This window comes from Pelobates fuscus, chromosome 13 (assembly GCF_036172605.1).
Source record: "Pelobates fuscus isolate aPelFus1 chromosome 13, aPelFus1.pri, whole genome shotgun sequence".
NCBI classification, from domain to species: Eukaryota; Metazoa; Chordata; class Amphibia; order Anura; family Pelobatidae; genus Pelobates; species Pelobates fuscus.
Genome location: NC_086329.1, coordinates 92,800,597 through 92,823,136, shown reverse-complemented (window position 1 = coordinate 92,823,136; position 22,540 = coordinate 92,800,597). Strand labels below are relative to the sequence as shown.

Sequence of the window (22,540 nt, the reverse complement as noted above, 5' to 3'; positions counted from 1 at the left end):
TATAGTGCACGGTACCATAACCCTGTATATTTACTGACATTGTATAATAAGTACTAATCATTGTCGTCCATTGCATGTTTTAACACCATAACCACTAATAATTGTATTGTGACCTTAACTTGTGCTTTGACCTATGCTAACCGTACTGTAACCGCTATTTGTAAAAGACGATGTTACTGGGTGTGTTATAGACGGGTAATTCGTATATAGAGAATTATAGCGTGGGTGACTGTGTAGTTACGCCAAAGGGCATAATATTGATTATATAGTGACTGGTGTAGCAGCTGTGTGTGTACGGGAATTCCCTGAGTGTTTATTGTTATGGTGTACGTTTCACTTGGTAACCATACCACGTGGTGCTGTTGCCAGAGGAAACGGGTGTGACTGTTGAATAGTACGCGTGTATAGTAATCGTTGTCGACGACGTTCCACTGTTAAATATGGGCGCGTCGCAGTCAACGATTCCGGATCCCTTAGGATGTATGGTTAAGAATTTTAAAAAGGGATTCAAAGTTTGTGATTTTGGGGTTAAGATGTCCCCTGTACGTTTGGTCACTTTGTGCACTAGGGAGTGGCCTACTTTGGTTGCGGCATGGCCGCCACGTGGCAGTTTGGATCCAACTCTGGTACAGCGCTTACACGTGGCTGTATCAGGTAGGCCTGAACTTTACGGCCAGTTTCCTTATATTGATTGTTGGAGACAGGCCGTAAATGACTCGCCAAAATGGCTCCGGACATGCCACGAGGAACAGTGTCGCCTCATGGTAGCTAGGACTTGTTCGTCCACTAGGGCTGGTGTTAGGCCCATTTTGGACACGCCCCCTGAGTCCGAGATCCCTTTGCCGCCCCCTTACTTTCCGGTAAGAGGAAGTGACGCAAATACAGGAAGTCCTGTAACCCTTCCCTCATTACCCTCATCCACTTCCGCTTCCTCCTCCAGTACAGGATCCACCCCCCCTCGTACTAAATCTCCCCTTCCGGAACCAGAACCCACCCCCATTAGAAACGAATATCCTGATTTGGCGCCACTTCAGACTTCCGGTCAAGCTTCATCTAGCTCGGCCCGAAGTGTTCTATTCACTACCTTTTCCCAAAACCAACCTCCCACATCCCCATACCCTATATCTCCCCGACCGGAACCCATGACTGACGCTTCCCTACGTAGCCCCATCCAAACCCGACAGTTGACTGGTGCCCAACAATTAAAGCACTATCAGATGCCTCTTCGCTTAAATCCCGGGTCAGCTTATATCGATGCCGCAGGTCAAATGGCACACGCTGACCCTGTCTTCGTATATGTCCCTTTCACCACTACCGACCTTTTAAACTGGAAGACCCATAATTCCTCGTATACTGAGAAACCACAAGCCATGACTGATCTGTTCACCTCAATAGTACAGACACATAATCCGACATGGGCTGATTGCCAGCAGTTATTAATGACTTTATTTAACAATGAGGAAAGGACAAGAATAAATCAAGCAGCCATTAAAGCATTAGAGGATAGAGCCCGTGCTTTGAACCAAGCTAATCCAGCAGCATGGGCCGCAACACATTATCCCAACACTGATCCCGATTGGAACGTAAATGGTGCTGATATGGTTCAACTCAGAGCCTATAGAGACGCTATAATTGCTGGCATGAAAGCCGGAGGAAAGAAAGCCATTAACATGTCGAAGACAGTTGAGGTGATCCAGAAAAGCGATGAAGCGCCCAGTGTCTTTTATGACCGATTATTGGAGGCGTACCGCTTGTACACCCCCTTTAATCCGGAAGACGCAGACAATTCCCGAATGGTTAACTCCGCCTTTGTCAGCCAAGCTTACGGAGATATTAAGCGCAAGCTACAAAAGTTAGAAGGGTTTGCAGGTATGTCAATCTCCCAACTAATGGAGGTAGCTAATAAGGTCTATATGAATAGGGAAACAGAAAGCAAGAAAGAGGAGGAGCGCAAGATGCGTAAAAAGGCTGATATGCTAGCGGTAGCGATCGCAGGCGTAGATAAACGGGGCCCAGATAGAGGCAATAATAGATGGAGTAGGGAGCCTTTGAGTAGGGATCAGTGTGCGTATTGCAAGGAAGAAGGGCATTGGAGGAACGAATGTCCGCAAAGAGAGCAGTACGAGAGAGACCAACCCAGGGCAGGCTACGGAAACTTTAGAGGCAGAGCGAGAGGTAGAGGAGGTCCCGGAGGGAGTAATGGGAACAGAGGAAGTGTTAGGGAAGACAGGTATATTCCAGCAGCGCAAAGGTCTCGCGATAGAGAAGGTAGGGACTTTGTAGGATTGGCTGACACGGTCATGGAGGACTATTGATACCGACCGGGCTCCATCCCCCTTGGTCGAGCGGAGCCTATGGTCGATGTATCAATAGGGGGGAAAAGGAGTGCGTTCATGATCGACACTGGTGCTGAACATTCAGTGGTGACTAATCTAGTTGCTCCTCCATCTGGAAGGACTATTACTGTGATAGGAGCAACTGGAAGAAGTGCTGAAAGACCGGTTCTTAAAAGTCGACTCTGTACATTGGGAGGCCACGTAGTAAAACACCAATTCCTTTATATGCCTGAATGTCCAGTCCAATTGCTGGGACGTGATATGCTATCCAAATTACAAGCGCAGATTACGTTCCTACCAGATGGAACAACATCTTTAAAGTTTAATGGACCTTCAGGTATTATGACTTTATCCGTACCAAAGGAAGAAGAGTGGCGACTTTATACAGTGTTGACTAGCCAAAACCCTAGGAGTGATGAGACATTGTTTAACATACCAGGAGTTTGGGCAGAGAACAACCCACCAGGACTGGCCCGCAATATTCCACCAATAAAAATTGAACTGAAACATGGGGTTTATCCAGTGAGCCTAAGACAATATCACATTCCGCAGAAGGCTAAGAAGAACATCCAATCCTATCTGGATAAGTTCATACGGTATGGTATCCTAAAATTCTGTACTTCCCCCTGGAACACCCCATTGCTGCCTGTTCAAAAGCCCGGCACAGATGAGTATCGACCTGTGCAGGACTTAAGAGCAGTCAATGATGCGGTTGTTAGCATACATCCAGTTGTACCCAATCCATATAACCTGCTTGCTTTAATTCCGGGCGGGGCTACTTACTTCACAGTCTTAGATCTCAAAGATGCCTTCTTTTGCCTCCGAATTGCCGCAGAAAGTCAATGTATTTTCGCTTTCCAATGGGAGAACGCTGTAACGGGCTCAAAACGCCAAATGACTTGGACAAGACTGCCCCAAGGGTTTAAAAATTCACCTACCCTATTTGGTTCAGCCCTAAGTCAAGATCTATTGGATTTCGAGTCCATCCCAGGAGAGTGTGTATTGTTACAATATGTAGATGACTTGTTGATAGCAGCAGTTACAAAAGAAATCTGTCAGCAAGCAACGCACGATCTACTACACATTCTCTGGAAGGCAGGATACAAGGTGTCTAGAAAGAAGGCTCAGTTGTGTTTGCCAACTGTCAAGTATCTAGGATTCCATATCTCTGAAGGTCAAAGAATTATGGGGCCAGAGAGAAAAGAAGCTGTCTGCCAAATACCAATACCCAAGAATAGAAGACAAGTGCGAGAATTCTTGGGGGCAGCAGGCTTCTGTAGGATATGGATTCCCAGTTATGCGATACTAGCAAAACCTCTGTACGCAGCTATCAAAGGTACAGAGCACGACCCCTTCCTATGGACCCAAGAACAGCAAACGGCATTTGAAGATGTGAAGAAGGCTTTGATGAGTGCCCCAGCATTAGGTCTACCTGATCACACACGACCATTCTACCTGTATGTACACGAGCAAAGAAGAATGGCTGTGGGAGTATTGACACAGTACTTGGGATCATGGCAAAGACCTGTTGCCTACATGTCTAAACAATTGGATGCAGTGGCCAGCGGACTTCCACCTTGTCTAAGAGCCGTAGCTGCAGCCGCCCTGCTAGTAGCTGAAGCCGATAAACTCACTCTGGGTCAAGAACTTTATGTACGAGTCCCACATGCAGTACAGACGTTGTTGGATTACAAAGGAAATCATTGGTTTAGTAATAGCCGTATGACCAAGTATCAAGCAATGTTGTGTGAAAACCCAAGAGTGCATTTAGAGACTGTAAACACCTTAAATCCAGCTACCCTTTTGCCACAACCTACTGAAAGTCAACATGATTGTTTGGAAGTAATGGATGAAGTATTCTCAAGTAGACCAGATCTTCGTGATTTTCCCATCCAGAACCCCGATGTTCAATATTACACCGACGGCAGTAGTTATGTGAAAGAAGGGATCCGCTATGCAGGATATGCAGTGACAACAATAGACAAGGTGATAGAAGCTCGGCCACTGGCGAAAGGAACATCAGCACAAAAGGCAGAATTAATAGCACTAACACGAGCGTTACAATTGGCTGAAGGTTTAAGAGTAAATATCTATACGGACTCTAAGTATGCGTTTTTAACCACTCATGCCCACGGAGCTTTGTATAAAGAAAGAGGACTACTGAATTCAGAAGGCAAAGAAATCAAGTACGCAGCTGAAATCCTACAACTATTGGAAGCAGTGTGGGAGCCGAAAGAAGTCGGTATCATACATTGTCGAGCGCATCTGAGAGGAGATGGTGATGTAACCAAGGGAAATCGGATGGCAGATAGTGCAGCTAAGCGTGCTGCTGAATCAGGAAGACAGGAGTATGTAGGGCATATAGCTGCTCTTATACCAACTCCACTGTCCCAATGGACTCCAGTTTATACAGCTCAAGAAGAGGAGTGGTTAAAGACTGAACCGGGAAAGTATCTGGAGAACAAGTGGTATCAGCTAGAAGATGGAAGAATAGTTATACCAGCATCGCTAGCGGTAGAAATTGTCCAAAATTATCACAACGGGACACATTCTGGGAGAGACAGTACTGAAGAATCTCTTAGAAAACATTTCTACATACCAAGATTGTCCAACTTGACTCAGGCCATTGTACGCAGATGTGTAACGTGTGCTAAGAATAATGCAAGACAAGGACCAGTAAAGCCACCAGGAGTTCAGTTTATGGGGGGACTCCCCATGTCCGATCTACAAATAGACTTTACAGTGATGCCTAAATCGGGTGGACATCGTTACCTGCTGGTAATTGTGTGCACCTATTCAGGCTGGGTAGAAGCATGTCCTACTCGTACAGAGAAAGCAGGAGAAGTTGTGAGATTCCTGCTACGAGAAATAATACCCCGATATGGACTACCCTGTTCTATAGGATCGGACAATGGTCCAGCTTTTGTTCACCAGTGCCTACAACAACTGACTCATATGCTTGGTATAAAGTGGAGGCTTCATACTGCATATAGACCCCAGAGTTCTGGTAAGGTAGAGAGAATGAATAGAACTATAAAGAACCAGTTGGCTAAAATGTGTCAGGAAACCCAACTTAAGTGGAACGTTCTCTTACCCATAGCTTTATTGCGAATCCGCAGTACCCCTACCAGAAGGATGGGCCTCTCTCCTTTTGAAATCATGTATGGGCGACCACCTCCCGTACTTGGTAACTTAAGGGGGGACTTGAGTCAGTTGGGAGAAGGAATTACCCGGCAGCAGGTTGTAGAGTTGGGTAAGACTATGGAGGAGGTACAGAAATGGGTACAAGATAGATTACCTGTGAATATTTATCCCCCTGTTCATAGTTATCATCCAGGAGACCAAGTGTGGATTAAAGAGTGGAATACTGTACCGTTAGGGCCCAAGTGGAGAGGTCCTTATGTTGTTCTCTTGTCTACCCCTACAGCAATAAAAGTAGCAGAAGTGACTCCGTGGATACATCACTCCAGGGTTAAACCAGCAGCAGTCGATTCTTGGCAAGTTACAGCAGATCCAGAGAATCCCTGCAAGATCCGGTTAAAACGCACTACTCAGTCGGAGTAACGAGGAATTATTGTGGATTACAAATTTTATTGTTACAGGTGTGAGTGAGAAGGCCATAATAAAGCCTGTCCGCTTACCATCACATAGTGTATAAGCCAGGAAAGTCTCGAAGGGACACCTGTGAAGATGAGCAGAACTCCATTCCCTGCAGCCCCTCACATCCTGGAAGCTGAGGCGCCATCGCACGGACGAAGACTGAGGATGACGGCGAAAGATGTGCTTTTGATAGTGTTTATTTATATGTGTTTTTATATTCAGGAAGGTAGAGGTACCGACACTCCTAGCTGTGAGGTATGCATTAAGACTACGAGAACAGGTAACCATATTTCCCAAACCCTAATTTGGCATTCACAATACGAGTGTAAAGGAGATGTATCGAGATGTAGATACTTAAATATAGATTATAGTGTGTGCCATTTAGGAGTAGGAGAACCTAAGTGCTTCAGTCCGGAGTATCAACCTCGTACAATTTGGTTGACTCTCAGGAATGGAGATCCTCAGGGGACCCTAATTAATAAAACGGTGTTAGAATCCGTACATTCTTCGGGTGTTCTGCTATTTGATGCGTGTAAAGCGATATCGAGTGGTAGAAAGCCGTGGAATGTATGTGGGGATCTTAGATGGGAGAGGACGTATGGGTCTAACGATAAATATATTTGTCCCAGTAGCAAAAATAAATATGTAAGTCCTAGATGCCCAAATAGAGATTATAACTTTTGCCCATATTGGTCTTGTGTGGGGTGGGCAACTTGGGGACAGACAGTAGACAAAGACATGATAGTGACTAAGTTGCCGACTAGCCCTTATTGTAAGTCTATGGAATGCAACCCAGTCCATATACTCATTAATAACCCCGACAAGTTCTTAGATAAGTATGGAAATTTATTTGGGTTTCAAATATACGGGACGGGTTTAGATCCTGGGACATTATTGTTTATAGGAATAGAGACTGATACGGTATCCTCCCAGACTCATCAAGTATACCATTCCTTTTACGAAGAGATGAGTATAGATAATAAGATCCCCCATAATGCTAAAAACCTGTTCATTGATCTAGCTGAAAGTATTGCCGGTAGTCTTAATGTTACCAACTGCTATGTGTGTGGAGGTACTAACATGGGAGACCAATGGCCTTGGGAAGCAAAGGAGGTAATGTCCGGTTCTGAGGCAGTTGACCAATTAATATCTTCACAAGCCGATTATCAGATGAGTGTTAGAGGTAAATCTGAGTGGAGATTAAAGACCTCCATCATAGGTTATGTTTGCATAGCAAGGAAAGGAATGATGTATAATACTTCTGTAGGAGAATTAACTTGTCTAGGGCAAAAAGCTTATGATGATGATACAAAGAATACAACTTGGTGGTCGGCTTCAAATGTCTCAGAACCATCTAACCCGTTTGCTAGATATGCCAATTTAAAGGATGTGTGGTTTGATCTATCCATCACATCTACTTGGAGAGCCCCAGCAAATTTGTACTGGATCTGTGGTAAGAAAGCCTATTCGGAGCTGCCACAGGACTGGGAAGGGGCATGTGTGTTGGGTATGCTCAAACCATCCTTCTTCTTGTTACCGATTGAAACAGGTGAGACTTTAGGTGTTAAAGTGTATGATGTGAATCATAGGAAGAAAAGGGGACCCATAGAGATAGGCGCCTGGGAAGATGATGAATGGCCTCCCCAGCGTATCATAGATTATTATGGGCCAGCCACGTGGGCTGAGGATGGTACCTTTGGTTATAGAACCCCTATTTATATGCTCAACCGTATTATAAGATTACAGGCGGTGGTTGAGATTATCACAAATGAGACATCACAAGCGCTCAATCTTCTAGCGAAGCATAACACCAGGATGAGGACAGCAGTCTACCAAAATAGATTAGCCTTGGATTACCTTTTGGCAGTAGAGGGAGGTGTATGTGGGAAGTTTAACCTAAGTAATTGCTGTCTTCAAATAGATGACGAAGGGCAAGCAATAGCTGAGCTTACTAGCCATATGGTTAAACTAGCGCATGTGCCTACTCAGGTATGGAAAGGGTACAATCCAAGTAGTTGGTTTGGTAGCTGGTATGAGTGGTTTGGAGGGCTTAAGGCAGTGGTAGGTGGAGTCCTACTAATTTTAATGTTGTGTCTACTCCTGCCGTGTCTTATACCCTTAGTAGTTAGGTCTGTGCAAAGCCTGATAGGAACTATAGCAGAGAGGAAGGCTGCTGCACAGATAATGGCCATATATAAGTATAAGGCTTTAGATCAGGGAGAAACTATGCAGGAAGATGAGTGTTGAAAAGATTCACATCATAAGAAAAGTCTGGTCTGGTTCATGGTAACCTGAGGTATATGCAAACCAAGGTTAAGTGATGCCTCAAGTAATTGTGAAATATCAGAGGCATCAAAGGGGGGAATGTGATGTAATTCCAGTAAAATACAAGTTTAGCAGGCTAAGATTGCCACAAGGCATATGTATGTATATGTGTTTGTAGTATCAGTTGGTTAATTACACGTAGCTAAGATACTGTCATCACTGTACTGATCAGGTGCAGGAATGTAAGAACTGGAATTACGCGTCCCTCTCCTTTGTATCAGATGAGCCACGTGGTTAGACCGGATGGATGAGTTTAGACTCTATTCATTAAATAGGTTAAGGGTATGTGTGGGTGTAGTTAATTGTGGGAGGAGCTACAGTGCTATATAAGGAATGTACTCTATGTATTCAGTACTCAGACTTTGCTGTATTTTGGTGACGCTAGTCCCTCTGAGTCCCGATCGGTGATCCAATAAAGAATCTCTTCCTTCCTGAAGAAACCTGTGTCCATCTCTCTGTGCTTGGCTTCCGTCAGTTTCTCCGGTATCAATGACATGTCACCCATGTCATGTGTCCTTAAGGGGTTAAAGACGGCCCTGCTCCTCCCCCGCCAATGTCATCCAGCTGGGGAGACCGATTGAGCATGCGTGGCCGTCGGAGGGGAAGACCTAATGTGCATGCGCGGCAATGCAATGCGCATTAGACCTCACCATAGGAAAGCATTGAATAATGCTTTCAATGCTTTCCTATGGGGAATTGAGCGACGCTGGAGGTCCTCACATAGACAGCCACTAGAGGAGGTCTTAATCCTTCAATGTAAATATTGCAGTTTATGAAAATTGCAATAATTACAGTTGCAGGGTTAAGGGCAGTGGGAGTTGGCACCCAGACCACTCCAATGGGCAGAAGTGGTCTGGGTGCCTGGAATGTCCCTTTAAGTTTCCACCTTTATAATATTGTAACGTACTGCGGAATAAGTTGGCGCTATATAAAAGCTAATAATAATATTTACCCACATAGAACTGCTGGGCCCCTGGGTAAAGAGACAAGGAAGGGCCCACTTGTTGTGAGTGTTGTATATGTAATATGTAGCATTAAAAAAAAAAGTATATATTTACCCCTTTCCTATCTAAGCCCTGGTGGCCCTGCAGTGCTGCTGGCCCATTTGGCACAGCGTGTTGTCACATGCTCTTGCCACGGTAACCTGACTCAGTAGCTTGATCTATTATCTTACCTAGCACTCCCCCGCAAAGTTTTTTTTGTTATATTACCAGAAAGACAATATATTAAAAAATGATTGTGCAAGGGGAGGGGGAGGGGGAGGGGGAGGGGGAGGGGGGGGGGGAGAGGGGGTGCTAAATTGGCCTGCTCCCCCCTTCCCTGAGAAACGGAACCCCTAGGCCCAATTGAAATAGAAATCACTGCAACCCTAGTAGTTCCACCAGTAACGAACAACAGAACTGACAGTAAAATAGTAACTCCATCTTACAGCCACTATACGAAATCAGCCATACAATGTGTCTTAATTTTATGTGATTAAACAGAGTAAAAGATTCTGTTCAGGAGGTGGAATGCGTCAGGCTCAGGTGAAAGTTGATAGTACAGGTTACAGATAGAAAGATAAAGGAAAATGTACTGATTATTACAGAAGCCAAAGGTTAAAGTACATACATAACGGGGTTATTTACTAGAGTGAGAATTATTGGGAATTCGAAGTCATTTTAAAATGTAAAATCCGAAAAAAGTAATTAGGAAAAATTCCCAGCATTTTTCTAGTTTGGCTAATTTGGCCTTACATTTGAAGTCTCTTTGAATTCCGAACAATTTCACACTGTTGCAAATAACCCGGATAGTGTGACATTAAAAACTTTAAATTAGACTTTGGAATGATGTGATTCTTATCGTTACCTTTTGTTATAGTTGCAGTTGTAAACCGAGCAGCTCTCTGGATGGTCGATGAACTGGAGGTCAGAGTTCCCGTGCAGGACCAACCAACAGATGGGGTAATGTGACAAAGCGGGGATTTTTGATTATATTTTTATTTTCTTTTAGGTATAAATCTTTTTACTTCCCCCACTTAATCTCTTGGGACGCTATATATATACCCTGTTTCCTCGAAAATAAGCCGTAGCTTATTTTCGGGGGATGCTCTTAATATAAGCTCTACCACGAAAATAAGCCCTAGTCACTAGTTCGCTAATCTATATTCAGGTAATTTTCCCCAAACATAGATTTGCTGGATTCCATTCGCGAGTAAACTAATCTAAGTTCGGGGAAGTTAACTCAAACATAAATTCGCAGGATTCCATGCCCTAGTGAACTGGTCTATGTTCGAGGGAGTTACCCCGAACGTAGACCTGCTTTCTACAACATGCTTGATACCGTTTTTTTCCCGAAAAAAGACATCCTCCGAAAATAAGCCCTAGTGCGTTTTTTTTTTTTTTTTTGGAAAAATGTATATAATTTTCAGGGAAAGACGGGATGTCTCACTAAAAAATATGAAGCTACTTGCTGTTACATAATTAGAGGATCACTCCAGCAGCAAAACCTTTACCGCTTATTGTAGTGGTTATGGTGCTAGGAGGCTTTGGGTGCAGCTTATTGTAGTGGTTATGGTACTCAGGCATTCCCTCCAATGGCCATTGGAGCAACTAAATGACCTCCATTTGTCTAAATATACATAGGGATTAAGGAGAAAGCGCAAGTAACATTTTCTTTTCTTTGGTTTTTACTATATATTGGGGCTGATGTGTGTTGTAGTCCTTGCTGCTTAAGCGCAGGACTTCTCTTTTTGTAATGGTACTCAGAGCCTATGGGTGCAGCTTATTGTAGTGGTTATGATGCCAGGAGGCTCTGTTTGCAGGTTATTGTAGTGGTTATGGTGGTAGGAGGCTATGTTTGCAGCTTATTGTAGTGGTTATGGTGCTTGCACACTATTGGTGCAGCATATTGTAGTGGTCTGGGAGCAGCTTATTGTAGTGGTTATGGTGCCAGCAGGCTATTGGTGCAGCATATTGTAGTGATTATGGTGCCCGGAGACTATTGGAGCAGCTTGTTGTATTGGTTATGGTGCTTGCATGCTATTGGTGCAGCTTATTGTAGTGGTTATGGTGCCTGGAGGATATGGGTGCAGTTTATTGTAGTGGTTATGGTGCTAGGAGGCTTTGGTGCAGCTTAATGTAGTGGTTATGGTGCACGAGGCTGTGGGTGCAGCTTATTGTTGTGTTTATGGTGCCTGGAGACTATTGGTGCAGCTTATTGTAGTGGTTATGGTGCCTGGAGGATATGGGTGCAGTTTAATGTAGTGGTTATGGTGCTAGGAGGCTTTGGTGCAGCTTAATGTAGTGGTTATGGTGCATGAGGCTGTGGGTGCAGCTTATTGTTGTGGGTATGGTGCCAGCAGGCTATTGGTGCAGCATATTGTAGTGATTATGGTGCCCGGAGACTATTGGAGCAGCTTGTTGTATTGGTTATGGTGCTTGCATGCTATTGGTGCAGCTTATTGTAGTGGTTATGGTGCCTGGAGGATATGGGTGCAGTTTATTGTAGTGGTTATGGTGCTAGGAGGCTTTGGTGCAGCTTAATGTAGTGGTTATGGTGCACGAGGCTGTGGGTGCAGCTTATTGTTGTGTTTATGGTGCCTGGAGACTATTGGTGCAGCTTATTGTAGTGGTTATGGTGCCTGGAGGATATGGGTGCAGTTTATTGTAGTGGTTATGGTGCTAGGAGGCTTTGGTGCAGCTTAATGTAGTGGTTATGGTGCACGAGGCTGTGGGTGCAGCTTATTGTTGTGGTTATGGTGCTTGGAAGCTATGGGTGCAGTTTGTTTTAGTGCTTTGAGGGTTCTGTAGAAACAAACTATTCACCATTCAGTCTTGTGGTTTATTTTGAGATCTCCAGAATGGTGTGTCACTGCTCTATACTGTATTAATGCCAAACTAATTATACTGTAGTCCATGGGTAGTCAACCTGGTCCCTACTGGTTTAGGATTTCAGGAGGTAGTGGGTTCTGCAGAAAATTTTCATCTCACCCACCTACACACAGAATAGACCTTATGTACCCATCACACACACTACACCTCTCACACACACTGCCCCCCTTATACACACACACTACACCTCTCACTCACACACACACACACACTCCACCCCTCACACGTACTGCCCCCTCATACACACACTCCACCCCTCACACGCACTGCCCCCTCATACACACACACTCCACCCCTCACACGTACTGCCCCCTCATACACACACACTCCACCCCTCACACGCACTGCCCCCTCATACACACAAAGACTGCCCCCTCACACACGCACTGCCCCCCTCACACATGCATTGCCCTCGCTCACACATGCACTGCACCCTTCACACACACACTGCACACTTCACCCACATACAGCACCCCTCACACACACACACACTGCCCCTCTCTCTCACACACACAGCACCATTCACACACACAGTACCTCACAGACACACATATAGAAAAAAAGGGGGAAAATATACATTTGTACATATTTTTTTTTTTAAAACAACCTTATTTCTTTAAAAAATAAATTGCACAATAAAAATGGTTACTGCGTCCCTAGTGGACGGTAAGGAAATTTTACCATTAACAAAGATACAAAAGTGGGCGGTAGCTATTAAGAGGATGACTACCCCTGCTGAAGCCAGTCAGTAGCGTGCTAAAGCAACACAACCGAATAACACAAACATACATACCAGGCAATCTAATAAAATTGTCAAAATGGACCACCAAACGCCCCCAGTGTTTCGACATTGCTGCTCTGTCAAGGCAGGGCTCATTTCATTTACTTATCCAACACAATAACATATTCTATGATTGACAAAGATTTCTCATTCTCCAATCTTGCCAAGCTTGCCAGTCACTCCGTAGTTAAGTATCACAACCTTGCCCAAAGCTGAGATGACATAGCGTGGGCTAAAAACCAAAATGTAATTTAATATTGAGCCTTCTAGGGTAAATGTATATATCACGAGTGACATTAACTAGACTTGACAGAATCTGGCAGTATTCATTGCCACATTATCATACTTTCCCTGGGAAAATTTAGGTTTACTCACCTATAATTTAGCTCATCATTGCTGAAAAACAACATAATGTTTTATTTTAATTTTCCTTCTGCTATAGTTTGAAGTTATAATGATTTTATGACATTTACCACTAGGTGTCGCTGTTGCTCTGTTTATTTGAAACATGGCTGCCTATACAGACTCACATTCTGAGTAAAACTATTTTTTCACCTGACTTTATCACATTTTTGTAACATCCATATTGCAATGATTTTAATTAATAATTTATACCATAAATAAAGCAACTTTAAAAAAAAAATTATTGTATATTAATTAAAGGATTAATATTTATATACTAGCCACGGCCACAACAGATATGATACATCAATGAGAGGGAGGCTATTCGGTATAGATACAATTGACGTGATTACAATAACATTACAGGGTTATTCAATAAACAAAATCCGGTAAAAATTACAGAATTCCGACCACGTCGGCAATTCTCAGATTAACTAGAGCCGAACGCAGTCAGGATTCAGTTCGTCCAACCAATTCTGTAACATTCGTTTGGAGGAATTCCGAAAATCTGTCATTTTTGCATTCGAACCAATATGCAGCACCTGAATCGGAAATGTATCAACGACCGTATGGCGGAAGATAATAAACAGAGTGCATCCGGAAGAATGCACAGTCACAAATGATCATTCACTTGCTTTTTGAAAGTGAATTGATCATTTGAAGAACTCTTTGCTCGCTGGGCTTATGATGTAGCAGTTTGCAAATAGTAAAGATAAAAAAAAAAAAAAAAATCCTATGGGGATTAATAAGACCGCCATATTTGATGTGACGATTGGTTAGCAAGCGATGGCCAGCTGACGCATAATTAACCCTTGTGCTGCCGAGGGATTTGAACTATTTGCCCGTTGTCTGCTGCACTGGCAGTGGGCAAATTGTTTGGCTTTTATTTTTTATTTTTTTTTATCTGGGCCCTGAATTAAAATTTTCTGAGCCTGGATTTTCCGCATTCAGTCCACATTTCAGAGGAGATGGGCCCAGCTGAAATATGAACCACATTCAGGCCTGTTCAGGGGTGGTCACACACCATAATACAGTCACATGTATAGGTTGGCAACACCCCAATTTGTAAACACTCCTAATCCAATTGTTTGTCTTTTTGTGTGTGTGTTTTTTCTATCTCCTAATCCTTCCTTTACACATTTGTGTTGAACTTGACCCACATTACGGCATCTCTTACCAACCCCTTTGGTGTAACCCCTTTTACCTTCTTACCCCCTCCCCCCATACATTCTTGCATACAAGTAGTCACATATTAACATGGACATATGCACAGTCACATTCAGTCACACATACTGTCAATAAATCTGCCTCTGCTGCTCCTTACCAGTATGGGCACAGGGGAGGATGAGTGATGGAGGGCCAGGAGTACAATCCCTCTGGTATATCTTTCTGATTCTCCACTGCATGCATATTTTAGCAGTTAGTGGATGCTATACTCTTCTTCCGCTGCCTGTATCGGTGTTAAAGTTCTCACCTGTGAGACCTGGGCAGAGGATCATGAAATAATCTACCCAGATATCGTACAACAACATTACTAAATATGACAGGCGGCGTGGGGAGCTCTGTGAACGGTTGATTTTCTACTGCACATACTCCTGTAGCTACATACAGATATAAACACACAATCACACACAGTCAAAATCAGACATAAACAAACAATCACAAACAGACATAAAAACACTATCACACACAGTCAAAACAAACAGTCACAAACATAAACAATCACACAGTCACATACATAAACAATGTCACAAACAGACATAAACAAACAATCACACACAGTCACAAACTAATATTACAAATTTACAAAGACAGTCCCTATTTTCCTTTGGTTGGGGAAGAGGGAAGCCATGCACTGCTGACAGTCTCCTTACTGCTTCCTCGTAGCAGCCATCATAGGAACAGACAGGGGGTGCAAGTATACCACATCTCATCCTAGCACCTGATGCCAGTATCCACAAAATGTAATGTGGGCGGCAAATATCATGCTGGAGTCCTACTGCCCCCTCCATACTGATGTCCTATGCCAAGGTACATCCCAGACTATTGGCAGCTATGGGTCAATGTATATGCCTTGCATCAATGTTCACCCCCTTGTATGTTTTCACATTTTGTGTTTGGACCTGGAACTAAAATGCATTTTATTGGGATTTTTACAATTCAATTTACACAATTTGAAGGTTCAAAACACGTTTGTTTGTTTTTTATTTATTTTTGTAAGAGCATTCGTTTTCATCCCTATTTGTTGTGACGTTACTGAACACGTTCCAGTGCAGTCACTTGTCTACAACAGTCACATAAATGTATTGAATGGAGTCCACCAGAGTGTGAATAACGTATTATATGCTCTCCCTAGACTTCAATCATTTAAGAAGTGCCTCAAAACCCATCTCTTCAGTAAAGCTTATGGCCTCCCAGAGTAACCTCTACCTCACGTACCTGTCCCTTGCTCCTAAAGGGCAGCACTCTATTCTCTCCTCCAGCTCTGCTTCACTCCACCTTGTTTGATTGCTACCCCCTGTCCTGTTGGGTTTTACGCCCCACCTCCTATAGACTGTAAGCTCGTCTGAGCAGGGCCCTCTGTAACCTATTGTTCCTGTAAGTTTTTGTAATTGTCTCAGTTATTGTTAAATCTCCCCCCTTTGATAATATTGTAAAGCGCTACGGAAAATGCTGGTGCTATATAAATACCAGCAATAATAATATGATCTCAAAATAAATACACCTGTTTCCAAATAAAGAGAGCATAGATATAGAAACAGCGTTGTGACGACCAAGGGGCTTGAAAAACAAGTTCAGGCACGGAAGAATCCACAATTAGAACTTGGTTAGTCAAACTTTTTTTGTTTTTAACAAAAGTGAAATACTTTAACAATTGTAAAAACATGGTTCAACTTTAACTGTAGCTAGCGAAATGTGTCGGCCAAAACGCACACAGTGTTATTGAAAGTGTTATAGTTCTTTGGTTTTCTCTCACAGATTGTGTCAGAAGTCACAAGCAGTTTGGCTGGCAGCGTACGCGGACTGAGGGATCGGGCGCTAAACCGGCTTCAGAATGAGCTGGACAGAGTCCGTGCCGTGGTGAAAGACGCCCAGGATGTTGCCTCGCTGGCTGCTGTCACCATAGGAAGTCTGGGCCTTAAAGAGCTGCTCAGCCTGGGGCCTGAACTTGCCTTGTCTGGGGCAGAAAATCTGCTGGATCACTACCTTCCAGAGGAGGGCGATGGTATGACATTGTAGTCAGATTGACTTTTCTTTCTCTATGTTTTGGGACATAAATCAGTAAATGTATAAGAATGACAGGAATAAGCAATCTAGTCACTGTCTGCTTCTCCATAACCTTTCTTTATTCCTGCTGTAGAATACTGCACTTTCTATATTCCTGCTGCAGAATAATACGCTTTCTATATTCCTGCTGCAGAATACTGCACTTTCTATATTCCTGCTGCAGAATAATGCGCTTTCTATATTCCTGCTGTAGAATACTGCGCTTTCTATATTCCTGCTGCAGAATACTGCGCTTTCTATATTCCTTGCTGTAGAATACTGCACTTTCTAAGTTCCTGCTGCAGAATACTGCACTTTCTATATTCCTGCTGCAGAATACTGCGCTTTCTATATTCCTTGCTGTAGAATACTGCACTTTCTAAGTTCCTGCTGCAGAATACTGCACTTTCTATATTCCTGCTGCAGAATAATGCGCTTTCTATATTCCTGCTGTAGAATACTGCGCTTTCTATATTCCTGCTGCAGAATACTGCGCTTTCTATATTCCTTGCTGTAGAATACTGCACTTTCTAAGTTCCTGCTGCAGAATACTGCACTTTCTATATTCCTGCTGCAGAATACTGCGCTTTCTATATTCCTGCTGTAGAATAATGCGCTTTCTATATTCCTGCTGTAGAATACTGCGCTTTCTATATTCCTGCTGCAGAATACTGCGCTTTCTATATTCCTGCTGTAGAATACTGCACTTTCTAAGTTCCTGCTGCAGAATACTGCACTTTCTAAGTTCCTGCTGCAGAATACTGCACTTTCTATATTCCTGCTGCAGAATACTGCACTTTCTATATTCCTGCTGCAGAATACTGCACTTTCTATATTCCTGCTGCAGAATACTGCACTTTCTATATTCCTGCTGCAGAATACTGCACTTTCTATATTCCTGCTGCAGAATACTGCACTTTCTATATTCCTGCTGCAGAATACTGCACTTTCTATATTCCTGCTGCAGAATACTGCACTTTCTATATTCCTGCTGCAGAATACTGTGATTTCTAAGTTCCTGCTGCAGAATACTGCACTTTCTATATTCCTGCTGCAGAATACTGCACTTTCTATATTCCTGCTGCAGAATACTGCACTTTCTATATTCCTGCTGCAGAATACTGTGATTTCTAAGTTCCTGCTGCAGAATAATGCGCTTTCTTTATTCCTGTTGCAGAATCTGGGGTTCCAGCCTAGGGCAGTGCTTCCCAAACCGGTCCTCACAACCCACCAACAGTCCAGGTTTGGTCAGTATGGCCATTGGAATAAAAAAGGGAAACACATAAATCCTGGATTGTTGGTGGGCCATGAGGACTAGTTTGTAAACCGCTGGCCTAGGGTATTTTATGGCTTTAAAAAAAAAAAAAAAAAAAATCTGCTATAGAGCACCACGTGGGCCCTGACTGTTGTAGTACACCACTAACAAAGTAGGCCTCCTGCCAGCTGCAGAGCACCGCTCGACCTCCTGCCAGCTTCAGTGCACCGCACGGCCTCCTGCCAGCTTCAGTGCACCGCTCGACCTCCTGCCAGCTTCAGTGCACCGCTCGACCTCCTGCCAGCTTCAGTGCACCGCACGGCCTCCTGCCAGCTTCAGTGCACCGCACGGCCTCCTGCCAGCTTCAGTGCACCGCACGGCCTCCTGCCCGTTGCTGAGAGCACTGAGCAGCGCTGTTCTTTCTGCAGAGCCCTATGCTGCTCACTGTAGAACCAAGTGTATGTACTCCTTCGTACTCAAGTTCCTTGTCTGTTACTTTTCCTGCAGACTGCTGTAGATCCCCGTGTTCCCCCTTTTTAGGAAAGATTCTTCACAGTCTTCTATTGTGCCTTGTTTGGCCTCTTGTGTAGCCTCCATCCTGCTGGCAGAGCCATTTATACCTACCTCCCCTCGCATAGCCAGGTACAACTTGCTCCTTGCGCATCCTCCATCATTCCACTGGTCAGTCTTTACCTAATGTTCTATCACAGATCAAGCTATGATCATAAGCCGAGTTGGCCAATTTTTCAATTCACTAATTGCAATAGTTGATGGAATGTTAACAAACAATTTATTCCAGTAGTTAGGAAGCTAAGAATGACGGTAACAATGTTTTGCACCTCTGTGGATCAGAAAAGGAAACACCTGGCAGTGTATGTTTAGCCAATGTTTGACATTCTCATGCTTACAGTATAGACAGATGTTGGCAAACATGCCTTATGTCTTGAGTGTAAGCTCTTTTGTTGTAGATAAAGGAAGATAATCGTTTGGGCCCATATGATTCCATTATCTTCACACATGGTCAGGATAGGACACATTTACAATGGCAGTCTAAGTAAATCTACCAGGAATTTCTGTTATGTCAGACTGCATATATTGGGCAAGACTGGTCTTTATTCACTAAACAGTAAATTGTAGCGAATTGAAAACTGAATAGAAACATTTAGACAGGAGCAGTTTATCTGGAAACATTTTCTGTTATAGTCCAAACTTGGCCAATTCTATCCAAAATTACATTTTTTTGGTTCGCTGTGAATAAAATCCAAAAGTGTAAAATGTCAGGAATTCAAATTGAGTTTTACATTTTTGACCAAAGTCACTGAAAGTGAAAATCGAGAATGGAGATTTTATTTATTTTTTTCCCAGTTTCTATTTTGGCCTAAAATTAGAAATTCATGATTAATGAATTTTGTTTTCCCGATAATTTACAATTTAGTGAATAATCATTGAAGTGCTACTTTATAGAATCAATGCTGCAACTGATGCAAAGAGTGAGCTGGTTTTGTTTTTGATTGTTTGTATCTTAAATAGCATTTTTATTAAGGATATTTGACTCTTTTCTAAAGCGTTATTTTATTTCTGTCTGGCAGTGAAATGGTTAAACTATTTGCTTCTTGCAAATTGCTGTTGAGATCCGCCGGCAGACACCTGCGTCTCCATACGAGTTATCAACCAATCTGTGGGCTGCGTATGGTGGTGAGAGAACATTCCCTGGGCTCTCTGCACTGATTGTTCCCATCACTAAGCTGCTATGTCCCTTTAGCTGAATGTATCGGGGGAAATTGACTGTAATCAGATAAATGTGTGCTGCTAACACGCTGCCCGCTCAGGAAAATGCTCTGCAGGAATCTGCTTGAATTTCCTGTTCATAAAAAAAAAATCTGCCTGTCCCCTACGTGCTTTAAACCCAGACTGGTAACAGATTCCAGGCTATTATCTCTATGGAATTAAGCCTATAAAAACTCCTTAATTAGGATTGCCAGATCCTTCATGTTTCTCTTCACATCTTACTTCTTGCTGTTGGGCAGTACATGAAAAGTACTGCACAGAACTATACCACATTTGAACAGTGCTGGAGAGAAATATGTTAAAGGGACACTGTAGTCACTATAACCATTTAAGCTCTTTGATTTGATTATAGTGCTTGGAGTCCCCTGGCACTGTCCCTCTATTCAGAGTTAAACCGCTTTAGAGAAGTTTAACACTAAAGAAGGGTCCCTTGCCCCCCCCCTCCACCCCCACCCCCACTGTCCGGCCTCTTCTGGAGGTATGGCTCAGGCAGAGATTACACACTTCCTTGTAGTCATACCCTTTTATACCGTCATTTGGTGCTCTGATAAGCTAAGAGCAGTCACCTGACACTCTCAGCCAATCACAACTGCCCATTGGTACTCAGGCTAATACTTCCTCATTAGACAAAGCAGCACAGAGGGGAAGGGCTGCCGGGGACCAGTGGCGGATCCAGGGGGGGGCAACAGGGCAATTGCCCCCCCCGAGATTCTCCCCTGTCGGCTAATGCAGGGCTGACATTGCTCAAGTGCCAGCCCTGCATTGTGGTTACCACGGCAACGCTCCAAATCTCGCGAGAGTGAACTCTAGCCCTGGAGCGCGGGCTAGAGTTCAGTTCTACCACTGGGACCACCAATGAACCCCACTGGGACCACCAATGAACCCCACTGGGACCACCAGGGAACGAAAGATGTCCCCCCTCCTCCCAGTAAAGGTAAGAAGGGAGGGGGGACATAACATTTATTGAATTAAATAAAAAAAAAAAAACACACACACATGAAAAAAAAAATCCTTCTTATCACACACACACACATTGCCCCTGCCCCCCATACACACACATTGCCCCCCATACACACACATTGCCCCTGCCCCCATACACACACACATTGCCCCTGCCCCCCATACACACACACTGCCCCTGCCCCCCATACACACACACACATTGCCCCTGCCCCCCATACACACACACACATTGCCCCTGCCCCCCATACACACACACACATTGCCCCTGCCCCCCATACACACATTGCCCCTGCCCCCCATACACACATTGCCCCTGCCCCCCATACACACATTGCCCCTGCCCCCCATACACACATTGCCCCTGCCCCCCATACACACACACACACTGCCCCTGCCCCCCATACGCACACACATTGCCCCTGCCCCCCATACGCACACACATTGCCCCTGCCCCCCATACGCACACACATTGCCCCTGCCCCCCATATGCACACACATTGTCCCTGCCCCCATACACACACACACATTGCCCCTGCCCCCCATACACACACACATTGCCCCTGCCCCCCATACACACACACATTGCCCCTGCCCCCCATACACACATTGCCCCTGCCCCACACACAAACATTGCCCCTGCCCCCCATATACACACACACACACACATTGCCCCTGCCCCCCATATACACACATTGCCCCTGCCCCCCATATACACACATTGCCCCTGCCCCCCATAAACACATTGCCCCCATATACACATACACTGCCCCCCATAAACACACATTGCCCCTACAAACACACACTGCCCCCATAAACACATTGCCCCCACACACATACATTGCCCCACAAATACACTGCAATACACACACACACTGTAACTGTCACACACACATACTGATCCACACACACACTGCACCCCTGACATATACTGCCGCCCTCACGTACACACTGCAACCTTCACACACACACTGCTAATACACTGTCCCCCTCACACACACACACACTGCACCCTTCACACATTGCACCACTCACACATACCACTGCTCCTCTGCCCTACAACAGCCCCATTTCCCAGAGGACCTCAGGTAAGTTGTCAAACAGTTCTTAAACAGTTTGACTACTTACTCTGGGAGGGGGTCTTGGCATTATTGGCACTATAACCACTACACTGAGCTGTAGTGGTTATTGTGTCTGGATTATTTATTTAAATAATCTACAAGTGCCCCTCCCGAGATCAGGCTCTGGATCCGCCACTGCCGGGGACTCTCATTTTAAAACATTAAAAACTGTTTAATGCTGAATTTATTTCCCTCCTGCATCATGGAATGGTGCAAAGCAGTGCTTTTCATGCACTGCCCACTTGCATGAAGAAATGATACGTATTCCAGGCTTGATTAACCCCTTAAGGACACATGACATGTTTGACATGTCATGATTCCCTTTTATTCCAGAAGCTTGGTCCTTAAGGGGTTAAAGGGGAGCTCTTACTTCCCAGGATTCTCAGTATTTTGTTTATTTACCCCTATATATAGCATGTTAGGTATTTGTGAGGTGTAAAAAATAAAATTAAATGTAGAAATACGCACCTCTCTCCTGGAACTGGGCACCTCCATCTTGGCTTCCTGTCTGTCATCATTTTAAGTACTGTTATTTTTATGCCATTTGAAAATAGTGGAAGACAAAAAAAAAATCAAACGACAAGGAGAAATATTTAAGGGGTATCACCGTAAGAGGAAACAGAACTTTATTGCAGAATTGACATATAAAACATACACCGTTTGGCCAAACAGCCTATACCATGTATCATTTAGCTGTGAATAGCAGAGCTGGGAACTTTGACTGAATTTGAGACATTTATTTGAATTCACTTTTTGTGGGCTGAAATGTGAAATTTCCTCATGCAGACTTTTGTTAATTTTGTTCAAACAAACAGCGGGAATGCTGTCCTTCT

At 44.0% G+C, this 22,540-nt stretch overlaps 1 protein-coding gene across 1 annotated transcript in view; it reads left to right on the top strand.

The window, feature by feature from the left end:
• Positions 1-22,540, top strand: part of LOC134582455 (perilipin-2-like) — a 116,563-nt gene that overhangs the window by 15,328 nt on the left and 78,695 nt on the right. Inside the window, exons 4-5 of the mRNA XM_063439062.1 lie at positions 10,122-10,204; positions 16,296-16,542. Of these exons, the coding sequence (XP_063295132.1) occupies positions 10,122-10,204; positions 16,296-16,542 (330 nt within the window). The remainder of the gene's footprint in view (positions 1-10,121; positions 10,205-16,295; positions 16,543-22,540) is intronic.